This window comes from Oncorhynchus mykiss, chromosome 11, assembly GCF_057628025.1.
Source record: "Oncorhynchus mykiss isolate SJ-2025 chromosome 11, ASM5762802v1, whole genome shotgun sequence".
In the NCBI taxonomy this organism is placed as follows: domain Eukaryota; kingdom Metazoa; phylum Chordata; class Actinopteri; order Salmoniformes; family Salmonidae; genus Oncorhynchus; species Oncorhynchus mykiss.
The window spans coordinates 76563766-76586265 of NC_143032.1; the positions used below are offsets into that span (position 1 = coordinate 76563766).

Sequence of the window (22500 nt, forward strand, 5' to 3'; positions counted from 1 at the left end):
GCAAATTTATAAAAAAAATAAAGAACAGAAATACCTTATTTACATAAGTATTCAGATCCTTTGCTATGAGACTCGAAATTGAACTCAGGTGCATCCTGTTTCCATTGATCATCCTTGAGATGTTTCTACAACCTGATTGGATTCCACCTGTGGTACATTCAGTTGATTGGGCATGATATGCTAAAGGCATACACCTGTCTATATAAGGTCTAACAGTTGACAGTGCATGTCAGAGCAAAAACCAAGCCATGAGGTCAAAGGAATTGTCCGTAGAGATTTGAGATAGGATTGTGTTGAGGCACAGATCTGGAGAAGGGCCCTAAAACATTTCTGCAGCATTGAAAGTCCCCTAGAACACAGTGGCCTCCATAATTCTTAAATGGAAGAAGTTTGGAACGATCAAGACTCTTCCTAGAACTGGTTGCCAGGCCAAACTAAGCAAATGGGGGAGAAGGGCACAGCTCATCACCTGGCCAATACCATCCCTACGGTAAAGCATGGTGGCAGCATCATGCTGTTGGGATGTTTTTCAGTGGCAGGGACTGGGAGACTAGCCAGGATCAAAGGAAAGATGAACGGAGCAAAGTACAGAGAGATCCTTGATGAAAACCTGCTCCAAAACGCTCAGGACCTCAGACTGGGGCGAAGGTTAACCTTCCAACAGGACAACGACCCTAAACATACAGCCTAGGACAAGTCTTCGGGACAAGTTTCTGAATGTTCTTGAGTGGCCCAGCCAGAGCCTGGACTTGAACCCGACCGAACATCTCTGTAGACCTGAAAATAGCTGTGCAGCGACACTCCCCATCCAACATGACAGAGCTTGAGAGGATCTGCAGAGAAGAATGACAAACTCCCCAAATACAGGTGTGCCAAGCTTGTAGTGTCATATCCAAGAAGACTCGAGGCTGTAATTGCTGCCAAAGGTGCTTCAACAAAGTACTGAGTAAAGGGTCTGAATACTTATGTAAATGCTTTGCTTTGTCATTCTCGAGTACTGTGTGTAGATTAATGAGAGAAAAAAACAATAGAATCTATTTATGAATAAGGCTGTAACGTAACGAAATGTGTAAAAAATGAAGGGGTCTCAATACTTTCCGAATGTACTGTAAACTAACACCATTAACAGACAGGTAGCTTGCTAGTGGACGTGTTAGTGGACGTGTTAGTGGTAGTGGACGTGCTAGTGGACGTGCTAGTGGACGTGCTAGTGGACGTGCTAGTGGACGTGTTAGTGGACGTGCTAGTGGAAGTACTAGTGGACGTGCTAGTGTACGTTCTAGTGGAAGTACTAGTGGACGTGTTAATGGACGTGCTAGTGGACGTGCTAGTGGACGTGCTAGTGTACGTGTTAGTGGACGTGTTAGTGGTAGTGGACGTGGTAGTGGACGTGCTAGTGGACATCCTAGTGGACATCCTAGTGGATGAGTTCGTGTTAGTGGACGTGCTAGTGGACGTGGACGTGGTAGTGGACGTGCTAGTGGACATCCTAGTGGACATCCTAGTGGATGAGTTCGTGTTAGTGGACATGTTAGTGGACATGTTAGTGGTAGTGGACGTGGTAGTGGACATCCTAGTGGACATCCTAGTGGATGAGTTCGTGTTAGTGGACGTGCTCGTGGACATGTTAGTGGACGTGCTAGTGGACATGTTAGTGGAAATGCTAGTGGACGTGTTAGTGGAAATGCTAGTGGACGTGCTAGTGGACATGTTAGTGTTAGTGGACATGCTAGTGGACGTGTTAGTGGACATGTTAGTGTTAGTGGACATGCTAGTGGACGTGTTAGTGGATGTGCTAGTGGAAGTACTAGTGGACGTGTTAATGGACGTGCTAGTGGACGTGCTAGTGGACGTGCTAGTGGACGTGTTAGTGGACGTGCTAGTGGACGTGTTAGTGGACGTGCTAGTGGACGTGGACGTGGTAGTGGACGTGCTAGTGGACATCCTAGTGGACATCCTAGTGGATGAGTTCGTGTTAGTGGACGTGCTAGTGGACATGTTAGTGGACGTGCTAGTGGACATGTTAGTGGAAATGCTAGTGGACGTGCTAGTGGACATGTTAGTGTTAGTGGACATGCTAGTGGACGTGTTAGTGGACATGCTAGTGGACGTGTTAGTGGACGTGCTAGTGGACATGCTAGTGGACATGTTAGTGGCCATGCTAGTGGACATGTTAGTGTTAGTGGACATGCTAGTGGACGTGTTAGTGTTAGTGGACATGCTAGTGGACGTGTTAGTGGACATGCTAGTGGACGTGTTAGTGGACATGCTAGTGGACGTGTTAGTGGATGTGCTAGTGGACGTGCCAGTGGATGTGCCAGTGGACGTGCCAGTGGACGTGCCAGTGGACGTGCCAGTGGACGTCAAGGAGGGAATGTGGACCATGGAGGTTAATCTGCATAGTTACAGATGAAATGTTGTGGTTTTTAACAGCTTCTTGACATTGGGTGGCAGCAATGCCTAACCCATAACCTGAACAAGGGATCTTTTCCCTCTCCCCAGACACCTTCTTTGATTGGACAGTAATGGCACTTCTCCAGGACAGGAAAAGACAGGACCCCCCCCCCAGACCCACCTCTTTTTCACAGTGGATGGTGTGTCTTTTGGCCAGTTTCTCTAGCTCTATATAGGCATTGTTGGCCTGAGTCTCCACCTCCTTCTGCAACTTCAGTCTGTGTTCGTCCATCTCTGCCTTCAGCTTGTTCTCTAGAGCGATCAGCTGCTTCTGGTGCTGTCGTCTCATCCGTTTATAACCTGACATCTGCTCCCGCAGCTCATTCTCCTGCTCGTGCTGATGGATCTGCTTGGTTGACTGTGGGGGGATTCAATCAATCAATCAACCAACTAATCGCAAAGGTAGTTAGGACAACTGAGGTCATAGGTCAAACAGTATGGGATACACAAAGGCACTATCTCAATGACAAAAATCTGTCCTCTCCAATTCTATTGCCCTTCATCTGCAATGATTGGAAAGGAGGGAGGAGTAGATCAACATTATAAAGGAAGGAGGAGTAGATCAACATTAGAAAGGAGGGAGGAGTAGATCCAACATTAGCAAGGAGGGAGGAGTAGATCAACATTAGAAAGGAGGGAGGAGTAGATCAACATTAGAAAGGAGGGAGGAGTAGATCAACATTATAAAGGAGGGAGGAGTAGATCCAACAATAGCAAGGAGGGAGGAGTAGATCAACATTATAAAGGAGCGAGGAGTAGATCCAACATTAGAAAGGAGGGAGGAGTAGATCCAACATTATAAAGGAGGGAGTAGATCAACATTAGAAAGGAGGGAGGAGTAGATCAACATTATAAAGGAGGGAGTAGATCCAACATTATAAAGGAGGGAGGAGTAGATCCAACATTATAAAGGAGGGAGTAGATCAACATTAGAAAGGAGGGAGGAGTAGATCAACATTATAAAGGAGGGAGTAGATCAACATTAGAAAGGAGGGAGTAGATCCAACATTAGAAAGGAGGGAGGGAGTAGATCCAACATTATAAAGGAGGGAGGAGTAGATCCAACATTATAAAGGAGGGAGGAGTAGATCCAACATTATAAAGGAGGGAGTAGATCCAACATTATAAAGGAGGGAGGAGTAGATCCAACATTATAAAGGAGGGAGGAGTAGATCAACATTAGAAAGGAGGGAGTAGATCCAACATTAGAAAGGAGGGAGGGAGTAGATCCAACATTAGAAAGGAGGGAGGAGTAGATCAACATTAGAAAGGAGGGAGGAGTAGATCCAACATTAGAAAGGAGGGAGGAGTAGATCCAACATTAGAAAGGAGGGAGGAGTAGATCAACATTAGAAAGGAGGGAGTAGATCCAACATTAGAAAGGAGGGAGTAGATCCAACATTAGAAAGGAGCGAGGAGTAGATCCAACATTATAAAGGAGGGAGGAGTAGATCCAACATTAGCAAGGAGGGAGGAGTAGATCAACATTAGAAAGGAGGGAGGAGTAGATCAACATTAGAAAGGAGGGAGGAGTAGATCAACATTATAAAGGAGGGAGGAGTAGATCCAACAATAGCAAGGAGGGAGGAGTAGATCAACATTATAAAGGAGCGAGGAGTAGATCCAACATTAGAAAGGAGGGAGGAGTAGATCCAACATTATAAAGGAGGGAGTAGATCAACATTAGAAAGGAGGGAGGAGTAGATCAACATTATAAAGGAGGGAGTAGATCCAACATTAGAAAGGAGGGAGTAGATCCAACATTAGAAAGGAGGGAGGGAGTAGATCCAACATTATAAAGGAGGGAGGAGTAGATCCAACATTATAAAGGAGGGAGGAGTAGATCCAACATTATAAAGGAGGGAGTAGATCCAACATTATAAAGGAGGGAGGAGTAGATCCAACATTATAAAGGAGGGAGGAGTAGATCAACATTAGAAAGGAGGGAGTAGATCCAACATTAGAAAGGAGGGAGGGAGTAGATCCAACATTAGAAAGGAGGGAGGAGTAGATCAACATTAGAAAGGAGGGAGGAGTAGATCCAACATTAGAAAGGAGGGAGGAGTAGATCCAACATTAGAAAGGAGGGAGGAGTAGATCAACATTAGAAAGGAGGGAGTAGATCCAACATTAGAAAGGAGGGAGTAGATCCAACATTAGAAAGGAGCGAGGAGTAGATCCAACATTATAAAGGAGGGAGGAGTAGATCAACATTAGAAAGGAGGGAGTAGATCCAACATTAGAAAGGAGGGAGGGAGTAGATCCAACATTAGAAAGGAGGGAGGAGTAGATCAACATTAGAAAGGAGGGAGGAGTAGATCCAACATTAGAAAGGAGCGAGGAGTAGATCAACATCAGAAAGGAGGGAGGAGTAGATCCAACATTATAAAGGAGGGAGTAGATCCAACATTATAAAGGAGGGAGTAGATCCAACATTATAAAGGAGGGAGGAGTAGATCCAACATTATAAAGGAGGGAGGAGTAGATCCAACATTATAAAGGAGGGAGGAGTAGATCAACATTAGAAAGGAGGGAGGAGTAGATCAACATTAGAAAGGAGGGAGGAGTAGATCCAACATTATATAGGAGGGAGGAGTAGATCAACATTAGAAAGGAGGGAGGAGTAGATCCAACATTATAAAGGAGGGAGTAGATCCAACATTATAAAGGAGGGAGTAGATCCAACATTATAAAGGAGGGAGGAGTAGATCCAACATTATAAAGGAGGGAGGAGTAGATCCAACATTATAAAGGAGGGAGGAGTAGATCAACATTAGAAAGGAGGGAGGAGTAGATCAACATTAGAAAGGAGGGAGGAGTAGATCCAACATTATATAGGAGGGAGGAGTAGATCAACATTAGAAAGGAGGGAGGAGTAGATCCAACATTATAAAGGAGGGAGTAGATCCAACATTATAAAGGAGGGAGGAGTAGATCAACATCAGAAAGGAGGGAGGAGTAGATCCAACATTATAAAGGAGGGAGGAGTAGATCAACATTAGAAAGGAGGGAGGAGTAGATCAACATTAGAAAGGAGGGAGGAGTAGATCCAACATTATAAAGGAGGGAGGAGTAGATCCAACATTATAAAGGAGGGAGTAGATCAACATCAGAAAGGAGGGAGGAGTAGATCCAACATTATAAAGGAGGGAGGAGTAGATCAACATTAGAAAGGAGGTAGGAGTAGATCCAACGTTATAAAGGAGGGAGGAGTAGATCCAACATTATAAAGGAGGGAGTAGATCCAACATTAGAAAGGAGCGAGGAGTAGATCAACATCAGAAAGGAGGGAGGAGTAGATCCAACATTATAAAGGAGGGAGGAGTAGATCCAACATTATAAAGGAGGGAGTAGATCCAACGTTATAAAGGAGGGAGGAGTAGATCCAACATTATAAAGGAGGGAGGAGTAGATCCAACATTAGAAAGGAGGGAGTAGATCCAACGTTATAAAGGAGGGAGGAGTAGATCCAACATTATAAAGGAGGGAGTAGATCCAACATTATAAAGGAGGGAGTAGATCAACATTAGAAAGGAGCGAGGAGTAGATCAACATCAGAAAGGAGGGAGGAGTAGATCAACATTAGAAAGGAGGGAGTAGATCAACATTAGAAAGGAGGGAGGAGTAGATCCAACATTATAAAGGAGGGAGTAGATCAACATTAGAAAGGAGGGAGGAGTAGATCCAACATTATAAAGGAGGGAGTAGATCAACATTAGAAAGGAGGGAGGAGTAGATCAACATTAGAAAGGAGGGAGTAGATCCAACATTAGAAAGGAGGGAGGAGTAGATCCAACATTATAAAGGAGGGAGGAGTAGATCAACATTAGAAAGGAGGGAGGAGTAGATCAACATTATAAAGGAGGGAGTAGATCCAACATTAGAAAGGAGCGAGGAGTAGATCAACATCAGAAAGGAGGGAGGAGTAGATCCAACATTAGAAAGGAGGGAGTAGATCCAACATTAGAAAGGAGGGAGTAGATCCAACATTAGAAAGGAGGGAGGAGTAGATCCAACATTAGAAAGGAGGAGATACAATAATTGTCTTCTATATATATATATATATATATATATATGTTCATACAGATCTAATTTAAATCCAACCGGTTAATCAATGTAGATTGACTTCATGAGTGGACTATGATGTAATGTGATTTACATTGGTTAGGTCAGCCAAAATCAAGTCAAGTTAGTCCAAGTCACAACATAAAGAGTAAAGAGTCAAGCAGACAAACAAACCAAACCTGACAAAAGGGATTATCCAGATCCCCATAGTAGTCCCTCATCTTCTCATAACTCATTTTCTTAAGTCCGAGCATCATGGCAACGTTCATGTTCAACAACCGTGCGAGCACCCAGAAACTATGTGTGGCATATCCTACACCCGAACCCCCTCAGCTCAGCTTTACCCAGACAAGCAACAAACCCACTGGTTGGTTAACGTTGAGACAAACGTCTTTGGAGAAACGCAGTGGCTGTGGGCTACCCCCGGGGCAGCTTCACCGGGGCAGCTACACCGGGGCAGCTACACCGGGGCAGGCATGTGAACTGTGAATGAGAGAGAGGGAGCGGACTCCATTGGCAGGCAGAACAGAGGGGGCTTTTTTGGGGGCCGAGCAGTCTGCGTTCAGCAGGTGGGTCACATGAAAGCCTCTTTGAGAGAGGGAGAGAAGGAGGCAGAAAGAGAGAAGTAGAGAGAGGGTACGAGAGAGAGATCCCCTCCTAATTGAGTCAGAAAGGAAGATAGAGAAGGGCTGAGAAAGGGGAGCGATAGGGAGAGAAAGAGAGAGCGATAAGTAAAGAAAGGGTGAAAGAGATTCCCTCCTAAACTATCTGAATCAATACCTCTACTGTGATGCAGGGACAATCCTAATCACTTGCTTTCACCTTGCTGCCATCACAGGCCAAGTCACGTCATGTGATCGCCATTCACAGGTTGAGCTCAAAGAAGGGAAATACGATCCAGGGGGGAACACTTCCAGGCCAAAGGTTAAGATTTATTTGATTGTGAGGACATTTTTGATTTGTTTAGTTGACCTTTCGCCAGGTAAGCTACTCGGCCAATGACCTGGTTGATCAAGGGAGCCTTGATGTGTGTTTTGAATAAAAGTATTATTTATTTTCAACATGTGTTATACACTCAATGTACAAAACATTAGAAACACCTTCCTAATATTGAGTTGCACCCTCTTTTTCCCTCAGCACAGACAACATTTGTTGGGGACTCTACAAGGTGTCGAAAGCGTTCAACAGGGATGATGGCCCATGTTGATTCCAATTTGGCGGGATGTCCTTTTGGTGGTGGACCATTCTTGATACACACGGGAAACGGTTGAGCGTGAAAAACCCAACAGCATTGCAGTTCTTGACCCAAACGGGTGAGCCTGGCACCTACCCCGTTCAAAGGCACTTAAATCTTTTGTCTTGCCTATTCACCATTTGAATGGCACACATACAAACGCCATGTCTGTTGTCTCAAGTCTTAAAAATCCTTATTTTACCTGTCTTCTCCCCTTCATCTACACTGATTGAAGCAGATTTAACAAGTGACATCAATAAGGGATCATAGCTTTCACCTGCATCAGATGACCTGACCTCCACAATCACCCGACCTCAACCCAATTGAGATGGTTTCGGATGAGTTTGACTACAGAGTGAAGGAAAAGCAGCCAACAAGTGCTCATCATATGTGGGAACTCCTTCAAGACTGTTGGAAAAGCATCCCAGGTGAAACTGGTTGAGAGAATGCCAAGAGTGTGCAAAGCTGTCATCAAGGCAAAGGGTGGCGCTATTTGAAGAATCTCAAATATATATATATATATATATATATATATATATATATATATATATATATTAATTTAAACACTTTTTTGGCTACTACATGATTCCATATGTGTTATTTCATAGTTTTGATGTCTTCACTATTATTCTACAATGTAGACAATAGTAAAAATAAAGAAAAACCCTGGAATGAGTAAGTGTGTCCAGACTGGTATTGTATGTGGACTAAAACAAAAGCTACATATTTCAGAAGGACATAGAAGTGTTAACTATTTTGTACCCCTCCTACCCTCTCCCAGTCAGGCTGACCTGTAATAACCCCATTCATCCCTCTCTCCTCCAGATGAGGCTCATCATCCCTCTCTTCGCTTTCTCCCCTTTCTTCTTAACTGATATCTAACACTTCATTCAGTGTGATCAGACATAGTGCACCTCTCTTCTCTCCCGCTCTCTCTCCTTCAGTCACATTCCTCTCCTTCTCCCTCCTTCAGTCACATTCCTGTCCTTCAGTCACATTCCTCTCCTTCAGTCACATCTCCCTCCTTCAGTCACATTCCTCTCCTTCAGTCACATTCCTCTCCTTCAGTCACATTCCTCTCCTTCAGTCACATCCCTCTCCTTCAGTCACATCCCTCTCCTTCAGTCACATCCCTCTCCTTCTCCCTCCTTCAGTCACATTCCTCTCCTTCAGTCACATTCCTCTCATTCAGTCACATTCCTCTCCTCCAGTCACATTCCTCTCCTCCAGTCACATTCCTCTCCTTCAGTCACATTCCTCTCCTTCAGTCACATTCCTCTCCTCCAGTCACATTCCTCTCCTCCAGTCACATTCCTCTCCTCCAGTCACATTCCTCTCCTCCAGTCACATTCCTCTCCTTCAGTCACATTCCTCTCCTTCAGTCACATTCCTCTCCTACAGTCACATTCCTCTCCTCCAGTCACATTCCTCTCCTTCAGTCACATTCCTCTCCTCTCCTCTCCATCAGTCACATTCCTCTCCTTCAGTCACATTCCTCTCCTTCAGTCACATTCCTCTCCTCCAGTCACATTCCTCTCCTTCAGTCACATTCCTCTCCTCTCCTCTCCATCAGTCACATTCCTCTCCTTCAGTCACATTCCTCTCCTTCAGTCACATTCCTCTCATTCAGTCACATTCCTCTCCTCCAGTCACATTCCTCTCCTCCAGTCACATTCCTCTCCTTCAGTCACATTCCTCTCCTTCAGTCACATTCCTCTCCTCCAGTCACATTCCTCTCCTCCAGTCACATTCCTCTCCTCCAGTCACATTCCTCTCCTCCAGTCACATTCCTCTCCTTCAGTCACATTCCTCTCCTTCAGTCACATTCCTCTCCTACAGTCACATTCCTCTCCTCCAGTCACATTCCTCTCCTTCAGTCACATTCCTCTCCTCTCCTCTCCATCAGTCACATTCCTCTCCTTCAGTCACATTCCTCTCCTTCAGTCACATTCCTCTCCTCCAGTCACATTCCTCTCCTCCAGTCACATTCCTCTCCTTCAGTCACATTCCTCTCCTCTCCTCTCCATCAGTCACATTCCTCTCCTTCAGTCACATTCCTCTCCTCCAGTCACATTCCTCTCCTTCAGTCACATTCCTCTCCTTCAGTCACATTCCTCTCCTCTCCTTCAGTCACATTCCTCTACTTCAGTCACATTCCCCTCCTATCTCTCCTTCAGTCACATTCCTCGCCAGCTCTCTCCTTCAGTCATATTCCTCTCCTGCTCTCTCCTTCAGTCACATTCCCCTCCTTCTCTCTCTCCTTCAGTCACATTCCTCTCCTGCTCCCTCCTTCAGTCACATTCCTCTCCTGCAGTCACATTCCTCTCCTTCTCCCTCCTTCAGTCACATTCCCCTCCTTCTCTCTCTCCTTCAGTCACATTCCTCTCCTTCAGTCACATTCCTCTACTTCAGTCACATTCCTCTCCTTCAGTCACATTCCCCTCCTTCTCTCTCTCCTTCAGTCACATTTCTCTCCTCTCTCTCCTTCAGTCACATTCCTCTCCTTCAGTCACATTCCTCTCCTTCTCTCTCTCCTTCAGTCACATTCCTCTACTCCAGTCACATTCCCCTCCTTCTCTCTCTCCTTCAGTGACATTCCTCTCCTCTCTCTCCTTCAGTCACATTCCTCTCCTCTCTCTCCTTCAGTCACATTCCTCTCCTCTCTCTCCTTCAGTCACATTTCTCTCCTTCAGTCACATTCCCCTCCTTCTCTCTCCTTCAGTCACATTCCTCTCCTTCTGTTACATTCCTCTCCTCCAGTCACATTCCTCTCCTCCAGTCACATTCCTCTCCTGCTCTCTCCTTCAGTCACATTCCTCTCCTCTCTCTCCTTCAGTCACATTCCTCTCTTTCTCCATCCTTCAGTCACATTCCTCTCCTGCTCTCTCCTTCAGTCACATTCCTCTCCTGCTCTCTCCTTCAGTCACATTCCCCTCCTTCTCTCTCTCCTTCAGTCACATTCCCCTCCTTCTCTCTCTCCTTCAGTCACATTCCTCTCCTCTCTCTCCTTCAGTCACATTCCTCTCCTGCTCTCTCCTTCAGTCACATCCTCTCCTCTCTCTCCTTCAGTCACATTCCTCTCCTTCAGTCACATTCCTCTCCTCCCTCCTTCAGTCACATTCCCCTCCTTCTCTCTCTCCTTCAGTCACATTTCTCTCCTCTCTCTCCTTCAGTCACATTCCTCTCCTCTCTCTCCTTCAGTCACATTCCTCTCCTCTCTCTCCTTCAGTCACATTCCTCTCCTTCAGTCACATTCCTCCCCTTCTCTCTCGCCTTCAGTCACATTCCTCTACTTCAGTCACATTCCCCTTCTTCTCTCTCCTTCAGTGACATTCCTCTCCTCTCTCTCCTTCAGTCACATTCCTCTCCTCTCTCTCCTTCAGTCACATTCCTCTCCTCTCTCTCCTTCAGTCACATTTCTCTCCTTCAGTCACATTCCCCTCCTTCTCTCTCCTTCAGTCACATTCCTCTCCTTCAGTCACATTCCTTCCCTTCAGTCACATTCCTCTCCTCTCTCTCCTTCAGTCACATCCCCCTCCTTCAGTCACATTCCTCTCCTCTCTCTCCTTCAGTCACATTTCTCTCCTTCAGTCACATTCCCCTCCTTCTCTCTCCTTCAGTCACATTCCTCTCCTTCTGTTACCTCCCTCTCCTCCAGTCACATTCCTCTCCTCTCCTCCAGTCACATTCCTCTCCTCCAGTCACATTCCTCTCCTCCAGTCACATTCCTCTACTACAGTCACATTCCTCTACTACAGTCACATTCCTCTACTACAGTCACATTCCTCTCCTTCAGTCACATTCCTCTCCTTCAGTCACATTCCTCTCCTTCAGTCACATTCCTCTCCTTCAGTCACATTCCTCTCCTTCTGTCACATTCCTCTCCTTCAGTCACATTCCTTTACTTCTATCTCTCCTTCAGTCACATTCCTCTCCTTCTCTCTCTCCTTCAGTCACATTCCTCTCCTCTCTCTCCTTCAGTCACATTCCTCTCCTTCTCTCTCTCCTTCAGTCACATTCCTCTCCTTCTCTCTCTCCTTCAGTCACATTCCTCTCCTCTCCTCTCCTTCAGTCACATTCCTCTCCTCCCTGCTTCAGTCACATTCCTCTACTTCAGTCACATTCCTCTCCTTCAGTCACATTCCCCTCCTTCTCTCTCTCATTCAGTCACATTCTTCTCCTTCTCTCTCTCCTTCAGTCACATTCCTCTCCTCTCTCTCCTTCAGTCACATTCCTCTCCTTCTCTCTCCTTCAGTCACATTCCTCTACTTCAGTCACATTCCCCTCCTTCTCTCTCTCCTTCAGTCACATTCCCTTCTCTCTCCTTCAGTCACATTCCTCTCTTCTCCCTCCTTCAGTCACATTCCTCTCCTTCTCCCTCCTTCAGTCACATTCCTCTCCTCTCTCTCCTTCAGTCACATTCCTCTACTTCAGTCACATTCCTCTCCTTCAGTCACATTCCCCTCCTTCTCTCTCTCCTTCAGTCACATTCCTCTCCTCTCTCCTTCAGTCACATTCCTCTCCTTCTCTCTCTCCTTCAGTCACATTCCTCTACTTCAGTCACATTCCCCTCCTTCTCTCTCTCCTTCAGTCACATTCCCCTCCTTCTCTCTCTCCTTCAGTCACATTCCTCTCCTCTCTCTCCTTCAGTCACATTCCTCTCCTCTCTCTCCTTCAGTCACATTCCTCTCCTTCTCTGTACTTCATTCTTATTCCTCTCTGCCTACTTGACTGGCTCGCTTGTCCATCTGTCTGTCTGTTTGTTAATCTGTCTATTCTCTCATGTTCTTTTTTTTTAGTCTCCCTCCCTCCATTGTGTGTATGTTTTTCTCCTCTCTGTCCATCCCATTTATTTTCTCCCCCCCTCTACATTGTCACCTCCCCTCCCTCTACATTGTCACCCCCCATCCTCCCTCTACATTGTCACCCCCCTCCCTCTACATTGTCATCTCCCCCCTCCCTCTACATTGTCATCCCCCCCTCCCTCTACATTGTCATCCCCCCCTCCCTCTACATTGTCACCCCCCCCTACATTGTGATCTCCCCCCTCCCTCTACATTGTCATCCCCCCCTCCCTCTACATTGTCATCTCCCCCCTCCCTCTACATTGTCACCCCCCCCCCCCCCTCTACATTGTCACCCCCCCCCCTACCTGTTCTTTCCAGTCTGAGCGAGCAGTGCCGGGTCCATCAGGGGACATGTGCCCGCCTCACGGCGGCAGAAAGCGATGATGTCATCGACTCATTGCAGCAGCAACAGACTCCACGCTGTCTGAATGCAACTTATACCTACCGCAATGGGGAATCAACACCACAATACCCTGCCTCATAAAACAACAACCACGTGAACAACCAATTCACTTAACCAATTCATTTGATTAACAGTCAGAGCGCTGATTTCACACTATTTCTAAAATATCAAATAAACACTACCTATGGAAGTCAGAACCAAGTATCCAGTAAACCAAGTGTCCAGAACCAGAACACAGTCAGTAAATCTAGCCTAACACATGGCATGTAAAGGACATTGCCAGTCCAGGGCTTAAAACCAGTGGGAGGACAGACAGACCAAAGACACCATTGAATCCAGTGGGAGGAGACAGACAGACCAAAGACACCATTGAATCCAGTGGGAGGAGACAGACCATAGACACCACTGAATCCAGTGGGAGGAGACAGACAGACCATAGACACCATTGAATCCAGTGGGAGGAGACAGACAGACCATAGACACTATTGCAACTGACTGACTGCTTACTGGAGCCGTGTATCCATGACAACATACATGGAGAAAGAAAGAGAGAGAGGCAGGGAGGGTAATCTCACTCCACACTGCACCCCTCCAGACTTAAGACAGAGGGGGTCGGAGTATTTATTTTGATTTATTTAACTAGGCAAGTCAGTTAAGAACAAATTCTTATTTACATGACGGCATACCATGGCCAAACCCGGACGGCACTGGGCCAATTGTGCGCCACCCTATGGGACTGCCAATCACGGCCGGATGTGACTCAGCCTGGATTCGAACCAGGGACTGTAGTGTCGTCTCTTGCACTGAGATGTAGTGCTTTAGACCGCTGCACCACTCGGGAACCCCAAGAGAGTGATATATTAGCGAGGGGAAAAGTACAGGAGAGAATGAGCGAGGGAGAGAAGGAGAGAGCGGTGAAGAGGAGCGGAAGCAGAGTGAAGGACCGGGAGAACACAAAGGGGTTGAGTGAGTGGAAGGACACAGAGAGGGAGGGAGCGAGGGAGAGAAAGAATAGAGTGGGAACAAGAGAAAGAATACAAAAGGAAAGAGGAAGCTAGAGAGAGACAGCATGTGAGACACAAAGGAAAGAGGAAGCTAGAGAGAGACAGCATGTGAGACACAAAGGAAAGAGGAAGCTAGAGAGAGACAGCATGTGAGACACAAAGGAAAGAGGAAGCTAGAGAGAGACAGCATGTGAGACACAAAGGAAAGAGGCGGCTAGGGAGAGACAGCATGTGAGACACAAAGGAAAGAGGAAGCTAGAGAGAGACAGCATGTGAGACACAAAGGAAAGAGGAGAGGTAAAGATGGACAGAGTATGAGGGAGACTAGGTATCACCCAGGGAGAGTGACCTATGATGGTAGCCCTTTCCAGTGATGCTGATTAGATGATGGATAGTAGAGAGAAAGGAGGGATAAATTAAGATAGAGAGATAAAGGGGTGTTGACCCTTACAAGTGATGCTGATTTGATGGTGGAGAAGTTGTCGTGGCGGTAGTTGTGTGCCTGGCTCATGTCAGAGGATAATGGCATCAGCTCCGGCCTGAGGTCAGGTTTCAGACCATTATCCCAGTTATACCTGTGGTCCTGAGGAGAGAGAGCGAGAGACAGACAGGAGAAACGTTGAATTACATGGCCTGTAACTTCAAAACCTAAATGTAACTGTAGTTGATATAATTGAACGTTGCATTATTCGTAGCCAAATTATTCTTCATATAGGGCGTCTGGTGGAGAGGATAGGTATGGTGGTTGTTCTCTCATAGTTCTGTAGTGCCACAGGTCGGTAGTGAACAGTTTTGTACTGAACTCAAGCCAACGTTAGATGGTTAGACTATCAAATTGGAGTGTGTATAAACCTACATATTTTATGTCAGTTCATGACCAGTTGACCAGTTACAGTGCCTTCAGAAATTATTCATTTGACACATTTTGTTGTGTTACAGCCTGAATTTAAAACTTAAATTTATATTTGTTGTGGTCTTTCTTATGGCTACCCATGTATTTCCATGGAAATATGAGATTTATTTGGAAAATAATAAACTTATTTTTAAAAGCATTCATGATTTGTGTAAATGTAATATACTAAATATTGCTTTTGTTAAAAATATGAAATGGTATTTATTACATTTGGTGAAGAGCACATTATGACTTGTTTAGGACTCGAAACTCAAAGTTTAGGACTTGAGACTTGACTTAATACTTGTCGGTCTTGACTTGAGACTTGACTGGGACTTGAGTGCTAAGACTTGAGACTTACTTATGACTTGCAAAACAATGACTTGGTCCCACCTCTGGTAGAGAGTGTGGTCTACAGCTTATCATGAGGTACTCTACCTCAGGCGAGCAATACCTTGAGACATCTTTAATATTAGACATGGCGCAACAGCTGTTATTGACAAATAAACACACACCCCCACCCCTCGTTTTGTCAGACTTAACTGTTCTGTCCTGCCGATGCACAGAAAACCCAGCCAACTGTATATTATCTGTGTCGTCATTTAGCCACGACTCGGTGAAACATAAGATATTCGTTTTTAATGTCCCGTTGGTAGGATAGTCTCGAACGGAGATCATCCAGTTTATTTTCCAATGATTGCACGTTGGCCAATAGAATGGATGGTAGAGGCAATTTACAAACAATGTGAAAAAACTAAAAATACAGTTGGTTAGGAGCCCATAAAACGGCAGCCATCCCCTCCGGCCTGCACAGAATAAAAATATTCCAAAACATGCATCCTTTTTGCAACAAGGCACTAAAGTAATGCTGCAAAAAATGTGTCAAAGCAAATTACTTTTTGTCCTGAATACATGTTTGGGGCAAATCCAATCCAATATATTACTGTATAACACACAATATTTTCATAGTGGCGGCTGCGTCATGTTTTGGGTATGCTTGTAATCATTAAGGACTGGGGAGTTTTTCAGGATAAAAAAATAAACAGAATAGAGCTAACCACAGACAAAATCCTAAAGGAAAACCTGGTTCAGTCTGATTTCCACCAGACACTGGGAGATTAATTCACCTTTCAGCAGGACAAAAACCAAAAACAAGGCCAAATATACACTGGAGTTGCTTACTAAGAATGTGTGGCCGAGCAACAGTTTTGACTTAATAAATCTACTTTAACATGTATTGCAAAACCTGAAAATGGCTGTCTAGCAACGATCAACAACCAATTTGACAAAGCTTGAAGAATGTTTTAAATAATAATGGGCAAATGTTGGATAATCCAGGTGTGGAAAGCTCTTAGAGACTTACCCAGAAAGACTCAAAGGTGATTCTGACATGTATTAAATTATCTAATCAAGATACTGTATATTTGTGTTTTATTTTACAAATGTACATTTTTTTCTTCCACTTTCACTTGAGTATTTTGTGTAGATCGTTGACAAAAAATGACAATTAAATCAATTTTAATCCCACTTTGTAAAACAACAAAACGTGGAAAGAGTAAAGGGGTGTGAATACTTTCCGAAGGCACTGTACATGTAGGAAAATTAACTCTTTATCAGTGTGAATCTATAGACAGACAACATGCCACCTTCTCTTGTTCCTATACACCCATGTTGGCCTTGTGACATATCAGCAACCCACACACCCATCGTTAAAAACAGTTAACTAAACGATAAAGACCAGGAAAGACGTGGCTGAAGAGGAGGAAACAAACATCTCATAATCTGCTAGTTTGAAGTGTATGTGTGTGTGCCTGTGTGTGCTGTGATGCCTGAGACATGCAGGTGTCATGACGTTGCCCTCTTTGGGTACAGCAAGCCCCATCCCCCTCTCCCTGTCTCCTACACCCAGGCTGCTGTGGTCAGAGAGAGGTCGTAAATTCCTAGAGGAGATTATCTCCTCATGGCCACAGTATAGAGACAGAGTGAATTTTCATAGAGAATCAAGGAATTTCTTCCACCTCACATAACTTGAGGTCCGAACAACATTTATGTTCTGGAGAAGGTATAAAATATCGGTGACGAATCCAACTACAAACTGGTCCATTTGGTACAATTTTGTGAAACTCAGGGGAGCATACGGCCACATTACCATAACGCTGTTTATATAATAGCGTCAGATATGAGGTTTTACATCTAATTGTTGTATAAGAAGAATGAGTGAGGATGATACTGTTTGTAAAATTGTGTAATGTGATTTTGGACTGTTTAATGAAGGAAACTTCAATTCCCTTTTGAGTTGAACTAAATCAGAGGACCGCCCATGAGCACAGTTATGGTTGGGAATCCTGGGACAGGCCCTTTTCTGCTCTCCCGAATAAAACCCCCACTTTGAGAATTTCTCATCAGACCATGTTGCTCTCAATTACGAGAGGATAAAGGTTCCAGACCAGACTGCTGAATCTTTTAACCATCTCACGTGGTTAAACTCTTAGACTATTGATACCGACAGAATAAGTACAAGTCTTCGATATTAATTGCTAGTCAGCAGCTAGGAATTCGGTATCATTAAACGTGAAGACCGAAAACCGCCGAAACATCCACTCTACAACGACATGAATGAATGTCACTCTCAACTATCCATTCTAACCACGGCAGAGAGGGCGGACAAACTCTCCAACAGAAACTAACTTTTCAACAGAGACCCCGAAGACACGCTGAGCGTAAATATATATGTTGATTGCAATTGTTCCCGAATGAGTGAACGTTCATGTGCAAAGGATTAGCATTTCAATTGTTATAATTATTAACTCTGTAGTGACTTCTCAGCTGACCCCCACTTCCCTTTTTATCCACCAAGATGCCGGTTTAGCACACTAGGGCACATTCTCCTATCATTTCATGTAACCATTTTTACCTTGTTTGTTTGTGTGTGCACTTCTGTGATTGTTTAGTTAGTTAATAAATAAATGATTTAAGACAATTGATGTATGGATGACTCATAGTGAAGACTAGGTTTGTGCAGATAACCAACAATTTACGACGTTTGGAATGAGACTAATGTGAGGTAAAGACGAATTTATTAATCAAAATTTCAAAATTTATATTAGAACTTTGTAATCTGAATATTTTCCTTGGTGCCCCGACTTCCTAGTTAATTACAGTTACATGATTCATCAGTTTAATCGCGTAATAATAATTACAGAGAATCTTTGATAAAAACTAAAAGTCTTCAGTTAATGATAGTAAAGACACGACACAGGTTATTCATTCATTCTGAATAATGTAAAGCATTCAGAAGTGTGTCCAGCTCAACCCTCAGCCTGTGTGTCAACGCCAGGCGAGAGAAGAGAAGAGGAGAGGTCAGGGCATCTTTGTTCTCAAAGTGTGATTCACAGGAGTGATGATCTCTGGCTCTGTGTGCTGTGTGTATCATCTTTACAAGAATCAAGCTGAGCAGCATTTTGTGGAAGAATGTATCGATGGTTTCCATGGCATCAGTGTTTTTAATTGAAGGGTGTTGGGTTTGGTTAGGTTAATATAGTATGATTATATGAATACCACCGCAAGGTTGTTTGTGTGTGTCATTATTTGGGTGAGGGTTGGAGTGTATCGCTATCCCTCCTGTGTGTCATTATTTGGGTGAGGGTTGGAGTGTATCGCTATCCCTCCTGTGTGTCATTATTTGGGTGAGGGTTGGAGTGTATCGCTATCCCTCCTGTGTGTCATTATTTGGGTGAGGGTTGGAGTGTATCGCTATCCCTCCTGTGTGTCATTATTTGGGTGAGGGTTGGAGTGTATCGCTATCCCTCCTGTGTGTCATTATTTGGGTGAGGGTTGGAGTGTATCGCTATCCCTCCTGTGTGTCATTATTTGGGTGAGGGTTGGAGTGTATCGCTATCCCTCCTGTGTGTCATTATTTGGGTGAGGGTTGGAGTGTATCGCTATCCCTCCAGTGTGTCATTTTTTGGGTGAGGGTTGGAGTGTATAGCTATCCCTCCTGTGTGTATGAGCGTTTGTACATCCCTGAGAGCTGTCATTCTTCAGGATGTGGGTTTAAGTTTGGTGTAGGTGGTTGTTGGCTGGCTGGCTGGCTAGAGAGATTGAGGGGCTAGATGAGTAGTACCTTCTTGATGTGTGTGTTCATGTTTGTTTGCGTCATTCTCGAGGACGTGGGTAGTGTTGGAGTGAATGACTAGCTGGAGGGACAATGATCGTGCTAGTTTTATAGTGTGTGTGTGTCTCTCCTGCTGTTCGGCCGTCTCTCTCCCTCTGTCAGTGTTACCTTCTTGGTGTGTGTGCATGTATGTGTGTGTGTGTGTGTGTTTCTCTCTCTCTGTCAATAATACCTTCTTGGTGTGTATGCTAGTCTCTCTCTCTCTCTCTCTCTCTCTCTCTCTCTCTCTCTCTCTCTCTCTCTCTCTCTCTCTCTCTCTCTCTCTCTCTCTCTCTCTCTCTCTCTCTCTCTCTCTCTCTCTCTCTCTCTCTCTCTCTCTCTCTCTCTCTCTCTCTCTGTGTTACTTTCTATGTGTGTGTTTCTCTCTTTCTGTAAATAATACCTTCTTGGACTGTGCGGAGGATTCTAAGCTGCTATCGTAGTCGTGGTGCATCATGGTCATGTCGGAGCAGCTCTCGTCTAGGACCTCCTGCATGCTGTTGATGCTGCTGCTCTGGCTTCCTGTACTGACTGAGGTGCTGGGGAGGGAGTGGTTACTGCCCAGGCTGTTCATCTTACAGCTGGCCTGCTCACAGTCCTGGAGGAGAGAGAGATGGAAATCAGTATACACACACTGTGGGAAATACACACACACCTCTTGCCCCTTCCCACCCCTCAACTGTAAATATGGGTTTACAAATAGCCTCATTAAGCTTGGAGTGACCTTGATACAGCAGAAATAATGTCCTGCGATACAGAGTGCAACAGAGTCAAAGTCATGCTAAATAGCCCATAAATAGACATTTCACCTGGACAGACAGTATCGATGTCAGTCCTGTCCGTGTCCGTCCATCATAACAGGATCAGCAAGCTTGAGTGTGTCATACAAAACAGAGCATGTGGCACAAAACCACATATCTGTGTGGCAGTGAAGAGAGACCCCAGCACAGGGAAATCAAAACCACATGTCTGTGTGGCAGTGAGGAGAGACCCCAGCACAGGGAAATCAAAACCACATGTCTGTGTGGCAGTGAGGAGAGACCCCAGCACAGGGAAATCAAAACCACATGTCTGTGTGGCAGTGAGGAGAGACCCCAGCACAGGGAAATCAAAACCATATGTCTGTGTGGCAGTGAGGAGAGACCCCAGCACAGGGAAATCAAAACCACATGTCTGTGTGGCAGTGATGAGAGACCCCAGCACAGGGAAATCAATACCACATGTCTGTGTGGCAGTGAGGAGAGACCCCAGCACAGGGAAATCAAAACCACATGTCTGTGTGGCAGTGAGGAGAGACCCCAGCACAGTGAAATCAATACCACATGTCTGTGTGGCAGTGAGGAGAGACCCCAACACAGGGAAATCAAAACCACATGTCTGTGTGGCAGTGAGGAGAGACCCCAGCACAGGGAAATCAATACCACATGTCTGTGTGGCAGTGAGGAGAGACCCCAGCACAGGGAAATCAAAACCAGAATGTCTAGAAATGTGTTAATATCTATATAATTATAAAAGCTTAATAAGTGAGGGCAAAAAAATGGTTGGAGAACTGAGACGCAGGGCTATACGACAGGGCTCTGTATCACTGTTCCTTCGCCCTAGTTCAAGACAGGTGAACAGGAGGACAACGGGTTTCTTTTGTTGACCTCTGGGACACCTACAGTATTCCATTTGTGCCAGACCATAACAGGAGTTCAGTTGACTCCAGAGGCTTATCCACCCTGACACACAATGCCATTGTTTTAATACTATAGTCATGTAATCAAATGTTTCTGGGAACACATCTTACTGACATGTTTCATCGTAATGTAAGAATATTAGTGGTCATAGTCCATGTACAGTTGAAGTTGGAAGTTTACATACACTTAGGTTGGAGTCATTAAAACTCGTTTTTCAACCACTCCACAAATTTATTGTGAACAAACTATAGTTTTGGCAAGTCGGTTAGGACATCTACTTTGTGCATGACACAAGTAATTTTTCCAACAATTGTTTACAGACAGATTATTTCACTTATAATTCACTGTATCACAATTCCAGTGGGTCAGATGTTTACATACACGAAGTTGACTGTGCCTTGAAACAGCTTGAAAAATTCCAGAAAATGATATCATGGCTTTAGAAGCTTCTGATAGGATAATTGACAACATTTGAGTCAATTGGAAGTGTACCTGTGGATGTATTTCAAGGCCTACCTTCAAACTCAGTGCCTCTTTGCTTGACATCATGGGAAAATCAAAAGAAATCAGCCAAGACCTCAGAAAAAAACTGTAGACATCCACAAGTCTGGTTCATCCTTGGGAGCAATTTCCAAATGCCTGAAGGTACCACATTCATCTGTACAAACAATAGTACGCAAGTATAAACACCATGGGACCACGCAGCCGCCATACCGCTCAGGAAGGAGACGCGTTCTGTCTCCTAGAGATGAACGTACTTTGGTGCGAAAAGTGCAAATAAATCCCAGAACAACAGCAAAGGACCTTGAGAAGATGGAGTTAACAGGTACAAAAGTATCTATATCTACAGTAAAACGAGTCCTATATCGACATAACCTGAAAGTCCGCTCAGCAAGGAAGAAGCCACTGCTCCAAAACCACCATAAAAAAAGCCAGACTACTGTTTGCAACTGCACATGGGGACAAAGATCGTACTTTTTGGAGAAATGTCCTCTGGTCTGATGAAATAAAAATACTGTTTGGCCATAATGACCATTGTTACGTTTGGAGGAAAAAGGGGGAGGCTTGCAAGACAAAGAACACAATCCCAACCATGAAGCACAGGGGTGGCAGCATCATGTTGTGGGGGTGCTTTGCTGCAGGAGGGACTGGTGCACTTCACAAAATAGATGGCATCATGAAGGAGGAAGATAATGTGGAAAAATTGAAGCATCATCTCAAGACATCAGTCAAGAAGTTAAATCTTGGTCGCAAATGGGTCTTCCAAATGGACAATGACCCCAAGCATACTTCCAAAGTAGTGGCAAAATGACTTAAGGACAACAAAGTCAAGGTATTGGAGTGGCCATCACAAAGCCCTGACCTCAATCCTATAGAAAAGTTGTGGGCAAAACTGAAAGAGCGTGTGCGAGCAAAGAGGCCTACAAACCTGACTCAGTTACATCAGCTCTGTCAGGAGGAATGGGCCAAAATTCACCCAACTTATTGTGGGAAGCTTGTGGAATGCTACCCAAAACGTTTGACCCAAGTTCAACAGTTTAAAGGCAATGCTACCAAATACTAATTGAGTGAATGAAAAACTACTGACCCACTGGGAATGTGATGAAAGAAATAAAATATGAAATATATCATTCTCTCTACTATTATTCTGACATTTCACACTCTTAAAATAAAGTGGTGATCCTAACTGACCTAAGACATAATTTTTACTAGGATTAAATGTCAGGAATTGTGAAAAACTGAGTTTAAATGCATTTGGCAAAGGTGTA

The 22500-nt window shown here is 44.6% G+C and overlaps 1 protein-coding gene across 2 annotated transcripts in view; it reads right to left on the reverse strand.

Annotated features, from left to right (window-relative positions):
- LOC110535115 (serine/threonine-protein kinase TAO3) overlaps positions 1-22500 on the reverse strand; it is a 160073-nt gene that overhangs the window by 11628 nt on the left and 125945 nt on the right. For both annotated transcript variants that reach the window (XM_036936323.2, XM_036936324.2), the window contains exons 13-15: positions 19456-19650; positions 14459-14590; positions 2576-2812 (exon numbers count right to left, since the gene is read on the reverse strand). In XM_036936323.2, coding sequence (XP_036792218.2) covers positions 2576-2812; positions 14459-14590; positions 19456-19650 — 564 coding nt within the window. The remainder of the gene's footprint in view (positions 1-2575; positions 2813-14458; positions 14591-19455; positions 19651-22500) is intronic.